Source organism: Numida meleagris, chromosome Z (assembly GCF_002078875.1).
Source record: "Numida meleagris isolate 19003 breed g44 Domestic line chromosome Z, NumMel1.0, whole genome shotgun sequence".
Taxonomy (NCBI): Eukaryota; Metazoa; Chordata; class Aves; order Galliformes; family Numididae; genus Numida; species Numida meleagris.
The window spans coordinates 11,152,195-11,172,527 of NC_034438.1; the positions used below are offsets into that span (position 1 = coordinate 11,152,195).

General features: G+C 37.9%; 1 protein-coding gene across 5 annotated transcripts in view; it reads right to left on the reverse strand.

Moving 5' to 3' along the window:
- The window catches only part of LMBRD2 (LMBR1 domain containing 2), a 34,531-nt gene that overhangs the window by 12,746 nt on the left and 1,452 nt on the right, over positions 1-20,333 (reverse strand). For 2 of the 5 annotated variants that reach the window (XM_021380085.1, XM_021380082.1), the window contains exons 2-13: positions 16,469-16,698; positions 15,945-16,024; positions 13,778-13,873; positions 12,295-12,462; positions 11,258-11,468; positions 7,425-7,499; positions 6,777-6,890; positions 3,963-4,146; positions 2,918-3,099; positions 1,486-1,619; positions 1,064-1,169; positions 361-458 (exon numbers count right to left, since the gene is read on the reverse strand). In XM_021380085.1, the coding sequence (XP_021235760.1) occupies positions 361-458; positions 1,064-1,169; positions 1,486-1,619; positions 2,918-3,099; positions 3,963-4,146; positions 6,777-6,890; positions 7,425-7,499; positions 11,258-11,468; positions 12,295-12,462; positions 13,778-13,873; positions 15,945-16,024; positions 16,469-16,642 (1,622 nt within the window). In that variant the 5' untranslated portion in view covers positions 16,643-16,698. The other 3 variants (XM_021380084.1, XM_021380083.1, XM_021380081.1) reach the window with 3 other exon arrangements.

The window sequence follows — 20,333 nt, forward strand, 5'->3', positions numbered from 1 at the left end:
TCTGTGTATCAGAAAGCTGCTGAAAATGTAGCTTCCTCACAGTAATTTTAATTTCAAATAGCATAGCAAATTTTTGTGGGCTTCAGTGTTTGAACAGAAAAGAATCCAAAATCTGATTAATAAATGTTTAGTGGAAAATGGAATTGGGTTTAATGAAAATCAAACAGTTCGGAGTTCATAGAAAGGATATTCTTAAGATGTACACATTTAACATAAATAAATATAAAACTATTGCTTTATTTTTTGCACTTATGTTAATATGCCACATCTCACCATCTGGAATTGAGTCTCTTCCTAATTGATAAAACTGAAGTTATTAATATAAAGAAATGTAGAGGATTACTCTTGTGCATTACTTACCTAAAGTACGTGGCAATACAGAGAATGACAACAAGCATTGGGTAATATATATAGAATCCATCTGCAATGAAGGACAGCACTTTCATTGATCCCATTATCTGGAAAACAAAACTAGAAGAGTAAGAAGCTTTGATGATACCCAAGAAAGATTTTGCTACCTCACTCTTTTCCGTCTACAACACATAAATACACAATCCTTTGGTTACAGAAACATAGGTATTATCATCACAGATCTGATTCTTGTCATCTCACCTAATCCAAAATCAGTACAAATTTAGTGTCTTTCATCTGGTGTGGAAGGACAACAATAGGAGACTATTTGCTAAGAACAAAGGTAGGTATGACTTGCTGTCAGAAACTGGTTGTTCAGTAAAACCAAACTCAGCAATTTTCAGTGGCTGGTTAAGTTGGCTCCTAATCCATAAAGATACCCCATATGCTGAAGCCAGTGGGAGTTAGGAAGAGAAGCCTGCACTCTCTAGCATGCTACACTTTCTCAGGACAGAGAGGACAAAACATGCGGTTTACAGCTCCACTGTAGACAGCAATCATTACCAAACTCCTGCTCTATAGCTATTTCTACTCTGTTTAATGTAAGTGCAAAAATATGAATATCTGAATCTCACTACAAGAAGTATCACAAAGTATTTTTCCTGTTCTCCAAACCATGACAAAGCCTCAATGCCATGTTTTCTGTACTTACTGATGTGTAAGCAGTTGGTTGAGCATCTCTGTGAGAGATTGTTGCATCCATATGGGTCAAGCCCAAAAAGTTCAAGCATAATGGTGGAGTAAGACGGCAAAATAACCTGCATAAATGCAAGAGGTAACAAACAGCATTTAAAACGATTTATTGCATCAAAAATATTAAGAAATCATGATAAGATGTATGGCTTTTAAGGCCAGGTTGGATGGGGCATTAGGCAACCCGACCAAAATTAAGGCAATCCTGCCCAAGGCATTAGTCTTGAACTAGATAATCTTCAAGGTCCCTCCCAACCCAAACCATTCTGACTCAATTTAGACCTATATGAATATAAATGAAAGAATATAAGTAAAAGCTTAATGGACATTTTCAATAGACTATTTGATAGAAAATCTGCAAAATATGTGCCACATACTCACATGCCACTGAAAAGGAGACTATATGCATCTGTTTGATGATGTGAAGCTAAGTAGTAATAGTTAAATACGCGGATTCTGAAGACAGTGGAGTAAACACAGATACTGAGGAAAAAGATGGTAAGAAAACAGGCCATCTGGAAAAGAGGGGAAAAAAACTTATCTGAATATAGAGCTGTCCTGGTTTTGCCTGGGACAGATTTAATTTTCTTCCTTGTAGACGGTATGGTGCTGTATTTCGGATTTAGAATAACGCTGATAATAAATCCATGCTTTAGCTGTTGCTGAACAATCCTTTACACTAAGTCAACAGCCTTATACTACCCTATCAGTAAGGAGTAGGGTGTACACAAGGTGCTGGAAGGTGACAGAACTGGGACAGCTGATCCAAACTAGATAAAAGAGACACCTCATACCACACAGCATCAGGCTGAACAGTAAAACAGGGCTGGGATTTGGCCAGGGTGGCTGCTGCTGCCTGGGAACTGGCTGGGCATTGGTCAGAAGGTGAAGCACTTGTTTTCTTTATCCTTCTTATTATTATTATTTCAGTTTGTTGTTTATTTTCTTTTTCTTTCTTTTTCTTCTCTCTTCTTTCTGATTACACTGTGCTCATCTCAAGCCACAAGTTCTTGCACTATTCAATTTTCACCCCTGTTCTGCTGCATGGAAGCAGTGAATGAACAGCTCTGTGGCCTGCTGCGTTAAACCACAAGAACTCTACTAAAAGCATTAATTTGTTAACACTGTCTGTATGTGCAACAGATTGAATGCAGTGTAATTTTTCATTTTGAGACAGGATAGTAATACCAGTGCCAACACAAGTTAAAAGAGGTTTTTTTCATAGTTTTGAATTATATTTGAAACATTCTGCACTTCATGTAAGTATAGCATAACTGACACTAGAAACTTTTATTCTACTTTTTTGTTACATAGATCGCATTGATTTAAGTGCTTTGATAATTACTATCACTGATTTGACATTTTCTTCACTTAAAAAGCATTAAAAACACGCGTTTTAAGTTCAACTTATTTTATTAGTATACTGAAGCTTTTTCCACTCATCTGCTTTACTGATACCTTTCTGCACTCATTCTAGCCACATCACCAGGACTGGATTTCTGGCCAGCAGTAAATTCCTACTTAGGAGAAAGAAGTCACACAAAAGGTCAATTAGATGCTAAGTCTAGGCTCCAAGCTAATGTTTCACAAATTATTCTACATGTGGTAGTCAGGTCAACTGGGTTTCTCTCTATAACAGAGAGGCAAAAGGCAGACCTCCCTCACAAAACCAAAGTCTGGTACTACGTATTTTACAGAGCTTCTGAAAGCTTATAGATAGTATTAACAGAAACTTAAAGTCAGTTTCATCTACTATTATCGTAAAAACAATCTAGTTGTAAAGATTTTTGTTGAGTGACTATCTCAAACTTACCTCAATGTATATGTAATTGTATGTCCTTTCCGCCAGCTGTATGAAAACTGCAAAGAGTGATAAAACCGGCCTTGTGCTGAAAAACGTGCACTCTGACCATACGACAATTACAGAGAACGTGGCCAAAACAACTGCAAGAACCCTGTAAAACCACGGTCGTAGAAGACATTCCCAGTACCACTCTGAAAAACAAATACACATACATCCCTACAGACCTAATGAAAATTAGACAGCCAGAAACAGAACTCCTGCAGAAAAGTACGAAACAAAACAAAAAACTATTAAAACTTACTGCATGCACACCCTTAAAATCAAGGCTGAATCTCTGGACTTGTACATTCAAATTCTGAGCTTTACTGACACCTAGAGATCTGTCTCAGCCTTAAAGAATCATGTGCATAATTGTGGAAGACAGAATGGATTTGGGTTGCAAATTTTGCAAAATTATTAGGGAGAAGTATTAGAGGGAGCAGAACAGGATTCTCCACTTTCAGCCCAAATGCTATGACCTGCATTTTATTTGCTTGTTCATGTATTACTCTACTCCAATCAAAGCTTAGACTGTAAAATTGTACTGAGAAATAACTCAATGATAGTATACACTAAATTAGAAGTTAATATGTGACAAGAAGACACTTTCTAAAAAGCTGCATAAGCAACAACATTCCTAATGATCAGTACAGGACAGACACAGAGCTCTTTCCCCCATGCTTTACTAGGAGCTGCAACATCCCAGCAATATTCTACAAACATAGAGGATAGCTACAATTCCGTAATTTGAATTTTCTAATTTTTTCTTTGTTTAAAGCTTCAAAATATTTCAATTACTATTAAAATATGCTATTGCTATTAAATTTGTAAAAAGTTTAAGCCTATAGTCAAGTGCATAAATCAATACCTAGTGACTCTTTAATTAACTAAGCATATCAAATGCACATTTGTTTCCTTCTATTCTAACTGAATATCTTCATATAAAACAATTTGTTCTTACAGAACATTACCAGATACTCCTTTATATTTTCAAAATGTGGATAATGGCACTTACCAATAGTTGGTGTGTAGAAATACTGAATAATTTTATTCTCTGGTTCCTGGGACTGAAAAGTATGAACAAACTGTCGAGTTGCACTAGTTTCATTTTTTGCCACATCTTCCAGGTAAAAGGCTTGTTCTAAAAGAATTTGCCACTGAACCTGTGTACGACGATGCCTTTGTACTGAATAAATTACCTACAATAAATTCCAAGAAAATATAGTTACAACATACTCATTCCAAGAAATATGAGAAAAGCTTTGCAGAAATCCGTTAAAAATTTCCACATTACAAAACTGCTAAGATTAGTTTCGTACACTCACAAAGGCAGGAAGTAGACTCTCTTAGCAGGTAAGTTGTACAGGAACTACACATTCCTGGGTATTGCTGTACTTTCATCACAATCAATCTGTATCATTAACAAGCCTACTTTTTCCAGCATAGCTTTTTATTTTTGCAACTGAGCAAACATCACTCTTTTGTATAATGCACTACCAATAAATCATTGCAAGGCCAAAAATCATCAGTCATCATAGCCAATTAATATACTGTCAAGTTACCTTGCAAGAAGAATAGTTTTTACATATCCAGAAAATAGATCTGGATCATTTGACATATTGACCTTCTATTCTTTCTTTCATTGTTAGAAGTCATTAAGTAGCATTGCAAAACCCACTACAGCAGGTGTGTCCAACCTGCAGCCCAACACAGCTCTCAGTGCAGCCCAACCTCTTCCCACTGTAAAAACAGCAGCTCTTCCCCATAGAGCAGCCCCGGGCAGGCACCCATAACTCAGCAACAGCCAAACAGCCAGTCCACTATTAACGCTGTCAATTGAAAGCAGGGTGCAGGGAGGGCAGTACTGTGCACTGCTGACCCAAACAATGGCAAATAACTGTATGCATGTTGATACACTGGCTAAATACAGGGTTCTGAACAAGTAAGACCAAGCAGCCCTGCTTTCTGTTTTGATAAAGGAATTTGAAAATAGAATCACAGAATCACAGAATTCTTAGAGTTGGAAGGGACCTTTTAAGGCCATTTAGTCCAACTCCCCTGCACTGAAGAGGGACATGCATAGCTATATCAGGAGCTCAGAGCCTGGTCCAGCCTGGCCTTGAGTCTCTTCAGAGACGATGCATCCACCACATCTCTAGGCAACCTGTTCCAGTGCTTTGCTTCCCTCACTGTAAAAGACTTTTTCCTTACACCCAACCTAAATCTACCCTCTTTGAGCTTGAAACCATTTCCCCTTGTCCTGTTGCAACAGACCCTGCTAAGGAGTGTGTCCCCTTCCTTCCTACAGCTCCCCTTTAGATACTGAAAGGTAACTACCAGGTCTCCCTGGAGCCTTCTCTTCTCCAGATTGAAAAGCCCCAGCTCTCTCAGCCTGTCCTCACAGGGAAAGTGTTCTATCCCTTGGGTCATTTTTGTGGCCGTCCTCTGAATGCACCAAAAAGGTCTATGTCTCTCCTGTACTGAGGACTCTACATCCATACTCCATGTGAGGCCTCACCAGAATAGAGCAGAGGGGCAGGATCACCTCCCTCGACCTACTGGTCACTCTGCTTTTGATCCAGCTCAGAATACGGTTGGCTTTCTGGGTTGTGAGGGCACATTGCTGGCTCATGTCCAGCTTCCCATCCACCAGTACTCTCAGGTCCTTTTTGGCAGAGCTGTGCTCAAACCTTTCATCCTCCAGCTTGTACTGGCAGTGAGGGTTGCCTTGACCCAGGTGCAACACCTTGCATTTGGGTTTGTGGAACCTCAGGAGGTTCTCCTGGGCCCACTGCTCAGCCTGTCTAGGTCTCTCTGCATGGCATCCCATCTCTCAGGTTTGTCAACTGCACTCCATAGCTTGGCGTTTATAAAATGAAAAATTTTAATTTACATTTGCAAGACCATTTTCAGTTGATGTAAACACACAACCTGCAAATTTTCAAACTGAATGTATATAGTTGCATTCAGATATTTAACTCAAAAGTCTGATCATGTCTCTTTACTGGACTTACATAATCCCCATCTTAGCAGAGAAAAATATCCACTTCACTATCACACCTTATTCATGTCATCACTTTGGGGCAGTACATACATGAACAATTATTGTAAAGGATGAAGTACGGGAAGTACTGCTCCAAAAGTAATGTCTTCTGTTCTACTGTGTTGGCCCTTAACATCAGAGGCGGGTAGTAGAGGTGTAGCAGTAGAGGCTGAACCTTCCCACCAATATTCCATTATGTTTTGCTGCCTTGTGACAGATGGCAGCAGAAGGGCAGTCTGACAGAAAGGAGTCTGACATGGAAGTGCATATGAAGCAAAGATGCATCAATGAATTCCTCCATGCAGAAGAAATCGCACCTACTGGCATTCACAAATGCTTTCTTAATTGTTACTGAAACCAAATAGTGAATGTGAGCTCAGTGAGATGGGGGGTGGTGTGTTTCAGCAGTGGGTCAGATTGTTATGAGTCTGGCATGCAGGCTCTTGTTCATCGCTGCCAAAAATGCACAGCTAATGGTGGTGACAGCGTTGAAAAATAGTGTTTTGTACATGAGAATTTGCTCTATCAAATAGTGTCACTGTGCTCTTTGTATCTATTGTCATTTCCATGGAAATAAATAGAAAGCATTACTTTTGGAACAACCTGTGTATATGAAGCCCAAGACAATTTCTATTCACTAAATGCAGCCCAAGCAAGCCAAAAGGCTGGATACTCACGCACAACAGTAAACTTTTTGGGTAAAGCACTTTGAAAAATCTTTGTTTAATTTGTATTTATTCTCATTACACTAGAATAAATTGTACATTCTCTCACTTATTAATATACCTGCTTGTGAAGTTTGACCAAACTTTTTTCACTTGGGTAACTGTTCTGTCTCTCATCAAAATCCTCATAATCATCCATGTTCCTACCCATTCTTTCCTGGTACTCAGTAGGACACTGGAAAGAAAAGAAAAATAATTATTTTTTATATGTTTTTCAATGTTAGGAACATTTCATGCAACTGAAAAGCTCGCTGTAATGACAGAGTCTTCCTTTGGATAGCAACATTTATTTTCTACTACTAGAAGAAATATTTTTTCCTGCTCAAAAAAGATCAGCTTGACATTGTTAATTAAAAAGATATAGCACTTTAAATTATTTCTCAAAAACATACTGTGTTTTGCGAAAATTCAGAATAAGGCATATAGTGGGAAAGCTCAGTGGGAAAATATTATTATAAGTGATAAACTGTTACAACTTCTGTTCATAATATACTACATATCTCAAAACACAGCAGATAATTACATACATCATAATAATACATTCCATACAGAATTTCAACTCCAAAGCCGGTCTGAAAACTACAAGGTGACAATTAGAAATTCTATGTTAAAGAGAAAATAAGGTACAAGCATTCAGTAGGTGCTGGAAGTACTCCCTCCCCTGTGAATCAGCTGAAGATTGCTAAGGAAGAACAAATTTATCTATTACCTTTTTCAGTATTGTGTCAACACATTTTCTCAAAGGATGATTATACTTGATACTCTCACTTACTTTACGAACTTCCTGTCGAGAAAAAACAAAACAGAGTTGTTTGGTCAATAGACAAAATTTCACAGAAAAAGATGAGAATTCTTTCCCTACCAATGAAAACAATAACCACCAGAGCCTACAACCACCAAAACTTACAGAGTTTTTTACTCGACATCTAATAAAACACAAACGAAGGACAATTTAAAAAGTTATGTATTCACAAAGTATACCACAGTGTCAGCTTGCAAATATTATTCTGCTTTGTGGAATACTGTTTTTTATTCGTGAATGCTGAAACAGAACGTACTTTCCTGTTTCAGTTGTAAATAAGGGAAAGGAGTTTTCTTCTTATATGGTGTAGTCCCACTTTTGTAACTAAGTATCTTGCTAAGTGTCTTCTGGTACTACAATTTCTAGCATTTTAGTAATTTCTTTCTCTGATAAAGGAAGAAAACAGAAGTCTAAACTAAAATGGGTGAAAGTTAAAATTTTGTGATTAAATTGTCACAACACTAATGCATAGTATTCACAATCAAGTTACAAGAGTCAGAACTGGCATTCTTAGGAATTTTTTAAAAACATTTTCAAGTTTCAGTGTTCCTCTGAAGGCTGGAAAATAAAGAAAATATATGTTGGACGAGCTTTCTGAAGGAACAGTACAATGTCTGCAGATTAAAAGACAAAAAGTGAAAGCGTCAGCTCTTAATACTTGAAATAAGGTTTTATATGCATTAACAATACAGTTTATTTTATGTTGTGCATGATATAACCTCAGAATGTGTCAATCATCCTATGGGAACTAAAGAACAGTCAAGTAAAAAAAGCAAGTGCTATCATGGTAAACAAAGTTATTGGTGCTCTTTGTCTTCTAAATTTCATAGTTATGTACTGTTTCGATGTTTTTAGCATTTTCATCATAAAGCTGTTATTGAAGGAATTAAGATTTTACTGTTATGTTATGTTGAATCACCACAGAAGTTACTAGCCTCTCCTACAGCTCCTCTGAGTACTATTTCTAAGCCATAGTATTACAACAGTATAGCAGGCAACAGCATTTCCATTCCGTTTCTACACTACTTTAGGGATTACTGCTTACTCACACAAGCAACAATGTCTCTCTCAAGAGAAAATCTTGGAAAAAACAGTCTATCTATTCTGTATTCAAAGAGCACAGAGTAGTCTTGCAAATCCAACTTGCTAATTCCTAAGATTCTAAAGCAACTTAAGATTTATGGGACCTGGTGCACACCAATGCAGATGAGCTCATTAAAGAGGCTAAGTCTGAGGCATGCAGGGCTATAGCACCAATGCCCTGGTTGCGCTCATCAAAGTCAGGATCCTGAACTTCAGGAAAGCAAACTCCAGGCTGTTTAAGGAACTGATGGATGAGCTCCCCTGCAAAACTCTCCACAGGTACATAGGAACAAAATCAAGCTGGCAGCTCTTCATGGACACCTTCTTGATGGCACAAGAGCTTTCCATCCCCCACCTGAAGAAATCAAGCACAAGAGGAAGGAAACCAGCATGGCTAAGCAAGGACCTGCTGGTTAGACTGAGGGAAAAGAAGGAATGTATAGGCAGTGGAATCGAGGACATGTGGCCTTGGAAGAATACATGGACGTCATCCATGGATAGGATCAGAAAAGCGAAGGTGCACATGGAACTTAACTTGATGAGGGATGTGAAAAATAACAAGAAGGGATTCTACAGGTACACTTATTAGAAGATAAAAGCAAAAGGAGAGTGTACCCCTTGTTGATAAATGAAAAGGGAGAACTGGCAACAGCTGTCTAAGAGGAAGTACTCAGCAAGTTCTTTGCCTCAGCCTTCACTGGTAGTCAGGCTTCTTATGCCTCTCACATTCCTGAACCTGTAGGTGAGGGCTAAGGGAGCACAATCCCTCACAGTGTAAGTACAAGACCATCTGATGAATTGCCTATTGAATGTGTACAAGTCTTTGGGGCGCAATGACATGCATCCCAGGGCCCTAAAGGAACTAGCTGATGTGGTAACAAAGCCACTCTCCATCATATTTAAAAAGTTCTGGGTGTCATGCTCCAGTGACTGGAGAAACAGAAACATTACTCCCATTTTTAAGAAAGCAAGAAAGGAAGACTTGAGGAACTACCAGATTGTGAACACTAACCCAGTGCCTGGGAAGGTCATAGAGCAGAGCCTGCTGAATCTGTGTTAAAGCATCTGTGAGACAAGGAGGTGGTACAAGACAATTAGCATGTCTTCACCAATGGCAGATCATGCCTGACAAATCTGATGGCCCTCTATAATGGCGGACAGGACCAGCAGAGAAAAGGAAGGGCAAGTGATGTCATCTGCTTGGATTTCTGCAAGACCTTTGACATCATCCCACACCACATTCTTATCTCTAAGTTAGAGAGATGTAGATTTGAATGTTGGACTGTTCAGTGGGTAAAGAATTGTTTTGATGGCTGCAGACAAAGGCTCTATGTCCAAATGGATGCCAGTGGCAAGAGATGTCTGCCAGGGCTCTGTCTTGGGACCACTGCCATTTAACATCTTTATCAACAATCCAGACAGTGGGATCAAGTGCACCCTCAGTAAGCTTGCAGATGACACTAAGCTAAATGGTGCAGCTGATATGTCAGAAGGAAGGGATGCCATCCAAAGGAACCTGGACAAGCTCAAAAAGTGGGCCCACATGACCAAAATGAAGATCAACAAGGCCTAGTGCAAGGTATTGCACTTGGGTTGCGGCAGTCCCAGATGTGTACAACTTGGAGAAGTCACTGAGAGCAGCCCTGCGGAAAAGGACTTGGGGTTATGGTAGATGACAAGCTTTATGCAAGCCAGCAGTACACACTTGCAGCCCAGACAGTCAACTGTAACCTGGGCTGCATCTAAAGAGGAGTGACCAGCAGGGTGAGGTGATCATTCCCCTTTGCTCTTTCCTTGTGAGGACCTACCTGCAGTATTGAGTCCAGGTCTAGAGACTCCAGCACAAGAAAGATGTTGAGCTGTTGAAACAGGTACAGACAAGGCCACAGAGAAGATCAGGGGGCTGAAGTACCTCTCTTATGAAGAAAGGCTGGGCTTGTTCAGCCTGGAGAAGAAAAGACTCAAGGGAGACCACACTGTGGCCTTCCAATTCTTAATGGGCTCTTATAAACAGGAGTGAGACCAACTTTTTGTCTGATAGTGACAAGGGGGAATGCTTTCACATTTAGGTTAGATGTTAGGAAGAAATTCTTTACCCAGAGGCTAATGAGGCAGAGGAACAGGTTGCCTTGAGACACTGTGGATGCCCCATCTTTGGAGGCATTCAAGGCCAAACTGAATGGGGCCCAGGGAAGCCTGATCTAGCGAGTGACAGCCCTGATCACATCGGGGGGATGGAACCAGAACCCAAGCCATTCTATGACTGCAAAACATACTGAAAGATGACCACAAAAGCATACACAATAATTTGCAAAAACACTAGTAAAATATTTGTACACTACATTTTCAAGCATCATTCTGGATCATTATTCATTAGTCACCAACATTACTCCAAAGGGTCAATAAAAGAAAAAAAACAACAAATAATGACTAGCAGGTTGCCATGAGATAAATATTCTTCTAGTGAGGAACTACTTCTCTTCAGACATTTATATAGGATCTAGTGTCATCAAGTGGCACGCTATGATGGTCTTCTTAAACTACAGATACCTCACAGTAAGTACTTGCATTTTCTAACCACAAATGCCTAATATGAGGAAATTCAGCCATGACAGCCTAACAGTGACCTTACTTAGTAGCATAAGCTAGTTACTTACCTCCATAATATCCTCTAAATTCTCCTCTGCATCTGCTTTTTCAGTCATCAGTTTGGCAGCTTTGAAATAGGTCTTCATGAGAAGATAACCCCGCTTAGCCCCATTCCAGTGAGAACGGGGAATTTCCACCAGACCATAGCCCAAAAGCAACACAAGAAGAAAGAGACCCCATGTGTTTGCAGCAGCTATCCCAATAGTCTGAAGTTGATTCCTAAGGAAAACAAACAGCAAAAACAAAAAAGCAAAGTCAACAAGATATAATCCCTCATTCCACCTGCATGAAAGCAACCTTGGAGTCCCTGTGCACAAACAGGGCTTTCAAATTTACAGAAACAAACCCTGTAACTCTTGGCTAGGCCCAATCCACTACTTGGCTGGATTTAAACCTGCCATGATTTTAACATCCCTCACATTTCTGGAAAGGGCAAAAGGTTCTTTTGGTTGTGCACTTTCTGGAGGGAGATAAAATATTCCTCCTCAAAGGAATATGTTGCTCCTTTAGGAAACTATAATATAAAGTTAGCAAACTTAATAAAAGTGAGGTCAAAACACCACACTGGGAGTCTCCATAAGAAACAGTCTCAGAACTCAGATTTGTATTCAGACACAAAAGTTGGCAGCAACTAAGTAGTACACAACATTGTTTACTACTCTATTAATTAAATTACGTCATGAGCTATAAATGAATCAACAGGAAAAAGAAATGCTACACAGAAACTATTGACAAAGATGTTTTGAAAGCACTGAGAAAGTTTCAACACTAGCATCATATACGCATTTTCCATAAGAAAAAATAAAATCACTGCAGATATACAACAATTCCCCTGCCTTACATATCAAAACTAAAACTGAACATAGCAAAAAAACCAAACTCCTTCCATAAAAAAGAAGTTGAAATCTGTCCTGCAAAAATTGGATCTTTTTTTTTCTTTATTTTAAAGAGCCATTTTATCTACAGAAGACTTTTACACAGGACAATTTTTTTTATTACGCTTTCCTTTAAAAACTTGTGCAAGTACTTACAATATTATTCTTACCATTGTAAATTGAACTTTGGGTTCACAGCAACGTATATTAAAAATGCTCCAAAAATCAGCAAATAAGTGCCATAATAGATTGCATTCTCAATCAGTGCAGTTTTAATCTTTCCAGTAATGGAGAACCCTCCTGACCTAGCATATGACTGCATGAAAGGTAGCAGAATCCTATGAAGAAAGCAAACAAAACCAAAACAGATCAGTCAACCAAAAAAAAAAAAAATACATACATACATATAATAGTGTATCAGTGGCAACATATTGAGACAGAGGTGTTTAAAGCTTCATTGAGATGAGCTATGTTTTTATTCTAGATGTATTGGTCTGAGGGCAAATCTTTAAAAAAAAATGTTACAGATAAAAGCAACAGTTAGCTTTAGGATGAAAAAACTCACTACCAATCTTGATTTTATTGACTGAGCTACAGAAGTAGCTATTTAAGAATGTGTTGGCCACTGAGCATATATTAGCTAAACCAAAAGCACAATCTGTTTGAAGTAGATATATCTATAGTTTTATACTGTATAACTCAATAAAAGCAAATAATTTACAATACTACATAAAAATTACCCAACTTATTCATAGAATTATTTTGACGTTATGTTGTCTAAAATGAAATCTTTTCAGACAATCTCCCCATAAAAATCTGTGTGTAAGTTGGTCAGTTTCAGGTGCAAGTGGGAACTACAGGTATAAGGCTGTCACCTGAAGAGAGGCACAAAAAAAAGTATGCTCAATTTAATACAGTACTTAGAGAAATATCTTAGTTTCAGCTGAGACAGAGTTATTTTTCTTCATAGTATCTGGTGTGATGCTATGTTTTGGTTTTAGGAGAAGAACAATGTTGATAACACACCAACATTTCAAATGCTGCTGAGCAGTGCTTTATGGAGCCAAGGAAATTTCGGTGTCTCAGCTTCTTGTATTGTCCTGTTGGCAAGGGGGCTGGGGGGCTTGAGGGACTGGGAGAGGACAAAACCAGGACAGCTGACCTAAACTGGCCAAAGGGATATTTCATACCATGTGACATCATGCAGAAGAAAAATCTGAAAAAGGGCAGAGAGTTCACTGGATAGCCTCTGCTGCTTGGGGACTGGCCGGGCATTAGCTGGCGGGTGGTGAGCAACTGTTTGTGCATCGCTGGTTATACATACATATTCATATATATAATTGTCATAACTATTATTCTTTTCTTTTTTCTTCTCTTTACCTTTTCTCCATCTTAGTAAATAGTTTCTATGTCAATTCACAAGTTCTATTTTTTTTCCCTGATTCTCTCCCCCATCCCACTGGGAAGTGAGGACATTGAGCAAACAACTGCAGGGTGCTTATCCACCTGCCGGGTTAAACCACAACAAGAAATTTCACTGATAGCAAATAATATATATGATAGCTTTGTAGAATGATGATATTGCAACTGCTATGACATCACAACTATAAATCACATACGTATAACTCTTTCATATTCCCTGGCCTAACTTACCACGTTAAAAACTGTGATGTCCAGTATACAACACGCCAAAAAATTGGCATAATTCCATTAGGGATATAACTCCATGGTTTGAAACATTTCTGCTTGCTGTAACAACATAAGGAAATTTATTATTAGTTGTGAGGTCAAAACAGTTGAATTATTCTTTTTCCCCTCTAGAAATTCCACTATCTAGAGAGCACTTTGAAAACAAGAGAAATAACACGCTACATTTTAAGTAGTCAACCATCAGCCACACCAGAAGAGAATAAACTGGATCCTGATTTGAAGTATATTCACTATTTGACTCATTAAAAATAACACATTTGGACAAGACAGCTTTTTAAAGAAAGAACCTGCTCAAAGAGACATTTTAATGAGCAATTCAAGGCTTTAATTTTTCTTTTTGCGCAGGAAGCACTTTATTCATACAAAGAAAAAATATTTCTGTAGACAGAAAATCATCTAACTTTAGTTTGCACAGCAGATTTTTCAAAAGTATCTAGGGAGCATACCACGTGGATATACTAAGAAGACCATTAAGTGGTAAGAAAGTATATTAGCTGTTTCTCCCGTAACACAGCTGAATTTAGTTGCACCTGCATAAACTAATTTTGTTGTACCTTTCTGACAGGTAGTGTTTGCTTCAGGGAACAAACAAAAAAAAGTCACTGGAACCTTTTCAACAGAGTAGAACAAATAGCATTGTGTTCATCTACACCAAGATATTAGTGGTGTTTTTTTCCACCCTTGTCTGAGTAATGAAATAATGGTGAGTCAAGGGGCAACACCACCAGTTTAATAGGAGTATCTGTTGAGAAATAATTGATGTTTTCCAGAAACAAACTAGTTAAACCTGTGTTGTGAGGTGTTTCTTTCTTTATGTACCGTCTACATATTTTCAGAACTATCAAATTAAGATGGTATGACACTCCATGTGACAAGAGATTTCAAACAAAATTTCAAGATCTGATTAATACTAACACTACCTAGCTAACTAAGTTAATATTTCTATTTTATAGACAAAAGTCATATACTGTGCAACAGCTGTCAGCATATTCTAGAATTACAGGCAAGTCACAGAGCTACTGAATAGTTTTCAAACTGTGTATTTACCCAAAAAACGTTTAATTAACATACGTTGTGCAGTCTTAAATGAAAGGTAAAAAGTTGTGTTACTAAGTCTAGCATTTTACAGTGCTTCCATAAATAATGACATCCTGGCAGTCTCTACTTTTGAAGAACAAATCTGGCAATACATTGCACACAATCGACACCTTAAATGTAACTCCACTGCATATATCTGCAAGACGTTGAACTAGCCAACTGAAGCAAAGGAGCCACAGAAAGAGCCAATGTATTTCTACGTTTCCCATGCTTTATTGACCGTTTCCTTCCTGCCAGAAGAGAGCAAGTGGGCAGTTTCAGATTACTGGGTTTTTTTGTTTTTGTTTTTTTTTGGTCAGGGAGGTATGGACTGGACATTAGGAAAAACTTAATTACCATGAGGGTGGTCAAACACTGGAACACGTTTTCTAGTGAGGTGTTCAATGCCCCATTCCTGTTAGTGTTGAAGACGCATTTGGATAATGCCCTCAGCAATATGCTTTAACTTCTGGTTAGCCATGAAGTGGTGAGGCAGTTGTACTCATCTTTGAAGATCACCTAAACTATTCCTATATCCAACTGAACTACTCTATCCTAACTTCAATTATTATATAAGTACAATTATAATAACCCCTTACGTATGCTCGTTGAATATAAGATAAGTCTAATAATCTCTACATTCTTAATTTACAGAATTAGATTTTCATATCCAAAGCCTTAAAATTACTAAGAATTCATCAAGGCATTTCCTGACAGATAACGAAAGTTGTTAAAAAAAACTTACTTCTATCACCTTAGCAACAGAACAAAAGAAATCTATTATGAAATTAAAAACATTTATAGGAATATTTAAGTAATCAATTAGAACTAATGTTATTACAAATAAATGCCTACCAATAGATGCAGGCATGCTTTTCTTCACCTCTTCCCTCCTGTATGCTTACATCTTCAAATGTCACATCACACAGGTAATACTTAGGTATTAGTTGTAAAAACACAATACATCCCTACCATTAAAAAAAGAAAGCCATGAAATACTTCTTTAAGAAAAGCCTAATTGAAGAAAACTTACCTTGGAGCAAGAGTAACAAAAGAGCCATTACTTTCTGCAGGGCTGGAGTTAACAGCAAGCTTGCATCGATTATAAATTGTCTAAAAGACAATTTTTTATAAGTGATCAGGAAAAAAGTACAACGTGTATTTAAAAACAAGTCCCATTTTAAACACATTTCCTTCCCTCTGAGATTAAATTTGGGAGAAACTAAAGTAATAAACACTCAAAACAACATGCAGTCTGCATGCAGGAAAAGTAAGTAAAATGAAAATTTTTCTGTTGCTGAAATAGATTAAAAAATTGCTATAAACTAAAAAAAAAATTAAAACATTTGAAAGATTTGTTGTCTTATGAGATCAACAAAATTAACTGTAATAGAGAAACTGTCATGCAAGAAAGCGATGCACTAAGTTTAAAAAGATACTATTTGAGAACTTTATTTGCTGTTTAAGATATTGTCTTCTGCAATTATGAATTTAGAAGCAAACACAACAGACACCTCATTTTATGTAACAGAGTGGAAAATTTTACAAACTTCTTACCGTACTGACATCCAAAGGCAGTATAAACACAATTAGAAAGCAGAGATACCAAGCCAGTAATGTTGCAATGATCACCAGCCTATGCTGTTTCTTGAAGTCTCCATATCGATGAAGTAGGAAAAAGGCCAGAAAAAAGACAAATACAATCTCAAGGCCCAAGGCTGCACCACTCATTATTGACGGTTCTCTCCAGACACATAGCACAGCTCACACAAGAAAGTTGATCAGAACTGTAAGACAAGACATCATCTCATTACATTAAAATCTCTCATAGGCAGAAAAGAATTTTCAATATACATTTTTAAACTTGCTAACAGGCTTTTCTGATTTCATTTAAAAAGAATGAAGAACAAGATTTTCAGCAAGATGCTTTGAACTCATCTGCATCTTCACAGTCCAGAAGATACTGAAACTATTTTTGGTCCATGACTATAAATCTAACTTTTAAGATAACTATAAATTTAGAAAGAAAATCCCTCTTTTATTCTTCTTCTAGAAGAATTCAAGTAATTTGAACAAAGGAAAGGTTTAAAGTTAAATGTTTCCAAAAAGTTACTGACAAACTTTTGTTTAATGGACTGTTCACCAACTATGCATTTTAATTCTCTACTCAAGAGCTAATAGAGCACAAAAATACAGCAAAGCTACTTGCAATGCAGCTCTTTTAAAATTTCATACAATAAGAGGCAATGGGTTAGCTAGCTAATTCACCTTCCTACTTTTCTTCTGCTCCTCTCCAGAAGAGCACAGGTCCCCATTCATTATCAGACTTGCTATATTTTCCTTTCCTCTGGGATGACTTGCTGTTACAGTCATGACTACTACAAATTCTTAGAAAGTTCACCCTCACATAGGCATGCTATTAAGCAAAAGACCACTGAGCTGCACCAATCTGTTAGAGAAAATGTCACCAACTCGTTATATGGTTAGTAAAATTGCTTCTGATCTTTAACACTTCGTACATTAAAAAAAAATGTTTAGTCTACTCAGACTAACTTGCTTTTCCACCAGGATTACCATTTTATTTGTTTTGATTCAACTGGAAGACCTTTTAACATCGCTTCCGCACTGTTCTACTTTTAATTGTTTTCAGTTGTTATTGAACTCCAGAGATTTAAAAGAAATGCTGTTACTAAAATTTCCCTCAATTTACTCAATTTCTGTTAAAGTAAACCATTTCTTTTACTAATCTCTCAGTACACAGCTGCAACAAATATGTTATGAGAGCACTACGCACTGAAAATTGCTTTATTTCCAGTAAAGAATTTCAAAGTTTGTGATGCCAGTACTTCCTTTAGGAAGTCCTTCAGGACACATACAGCAATTATTCTCTGAATTTTCCCTGAAGATCAGTTTACCCCATTTTGCTCCTTTTGTATTTAATTTCCTAATAGTGAAAGTAGCCTATTTACTTCATGTTAGCTGTTATACACAGAGCATCCCATATTCTTAAAATAGCCTGAGTTACCCACTTGTATCTTACAAAAGATGTATAGATTCACTTTCTATATTCTGCATGTTTTTTAATAAGTTTATCAAATAATCGATAATTTTATCAGGTCAAAACACCCCCCTACTATCTGCCTGTACTACACTTTGGACAGTTAATTTCTAAGTCATGAATCCAAGTTATCTAACCTACTTCTCTATAGCTTATTCTATGTATTCTATTGTGGTATCCTCATTTCCTCAGAAAACAAAGTCTTTCACATTTATAGTATAATAGCAAATTCCACCAAAAATACAGCATTTCTTCTTCACTCAAAACCAACTTCATTACGGCAGTGCTATCCGACATGTGTAGCTTTGGATGCCCAGCACTGCCAAAGCTTATGCTATGTAATTAAAATTATACATCATACCCTCCATGAGTCATACCTATAGAACTTTTTACTACAGTCACACCTAAAGAGCTGCAATCAGTGTGAAATTTTTGTGTGCAAGATGCTGCCCTCACTTCTTACCTAGAGATTTCATAAAGATTACAAACATGAACACAACAAAATCAAGAGGGAGTAGAGCTTAGCACAGCTTCAACTCACTTTCAAAGATTTGGTTTAAAAAAGTTAGACACAAAACAGTAAAAAGTAGTTCTAGGGGGAAAAAAAAGTCCTGAAAAGAGAGAGACGCGTTTCTTGAGAGGAGCTCTTACAGTGAACAAAACCTTCTTAGGAGGACAGCCATATCTGGGACTCTTGCTAATAGAATCAGGACTTAGAATATATTACTGTTGGCCATGCTTGCCTGTGGGAAACAGCATTTGCCTCTGAAGCTGGCTGTTAGCTCACAGAAAGAGATGACGCTTGCCCACAATCGTGTTTCTCAACTATCAGCACTCCCCAGAATCAGTTGGCTGAACCCTTGGACAATTTTCTCCTGAGATCAACGAACTACTCCAGAAGATTTCTCTCTGCTTGGATGTTTCTGTTAAGCAATTACAAGAAGTAACAAACTTATTCACTGAAAGGAAGAGCATCTATTGACACACTCCACTTCTGGAGGATAAAGTACCTACAACTTAATATAATTTAGATCAAAAGCTGGAATACTGACGGGGAAGTGGAACTGAACCAACAAAAAACCAAGGTCATGCACTTGTTTAGGCTAAGCATTTTCTTGTTTTGTTTTAGACACAGGCTTCAAAACTGTACGTTTTGAACCATATGAAGGGAAGAATTTGGGTAGCACGATACAGGACAGGAGCTTCAAAATTCCGACAGTAAACCTTCAAGGTCCAAGCACAGCTAAGGACTCTTAGCAAGAACCATAAAAGGGTCAGCTCACACTTTAATTACCTCGGAGACTCCCCTACCAAGTCTTAAATTACCTTGCCAACCTTGATTCTGACCAAGCCCAGGGGCACTTACATTACAAATGAACTAACTGCTCTCTCAGACAGGCACAAAAATTATGTGCTACTAAATGAAACAGCACAAAACCAACCCTACCGTTTCTTAAAGGTTTTAAATAGCACTCAATTTTATTACAAAGGTACTCCAAAGCGGGGCGAAAAATAGCAGTGCACATCTGTGAAGAAAGGCCCAACAAGGAAGTTAACGAAGTGTGAAAGAGATGCAGTAATGGACAACATCGAAGACAGCCAAAGCATACTGAAAAAAACATCTGTGCAGCAGCACTTCCCGCCTCAAGCTGAATCCACAGCTCTGGAGCATGTGTAAGAAGAAAGCTGCCACCTCCAGCACACTATCAATGGCGAGTTCCACGATGAACTCCTGCCCTTCTGTTGAACAGCCAACTCCCGGCTCCCACCGAGTGTGTTCCAGCACATTCGGCAAAAGAAAAACAGTCTGCCATGACACCTGTGACAGGGCTCTGTAGCCTGCCCTACTCTGCAAAACCATGCTGGTAAGAATCTCAAACAAATGCTTAAATCTTCTGCACTGATAGAAGTGCTGCACGCTAAGCTTTAGATACTTTCATCTTTAAAGTGGACTGATCTCACATTCTAGAAATACTAAAAGGAAGAGAAGAAGAGGAGATGCCATGCTGAAAAACAATCCCTTCTGACACTTTCATACTCAGCTCTGCTCAGTCTGTTGTTTTTCTTTCTTTGTTTCCTCCCAAGTTCCATAGCACACATTGACCCTTGCAGCACAAGGAACAGATAAGCAGATGACAGATGAAGAGCTTCTTAATCTTAGCACAGACAAAACTACTTACAGAAACTGGCCTTCAGCTGCCCGTGAGAGTCAACTGGCACAGCTACCCCACCGCACCATTTAGAAGAAATAACCTCTGAAATGAACCAACAAAACTCAATCCGCATAGCTTTGTTCTTCTAAGAAACAATGATCAAATGACACACCGACTAGTATTTTATTAGTACCTGCAATTTCAATTATCT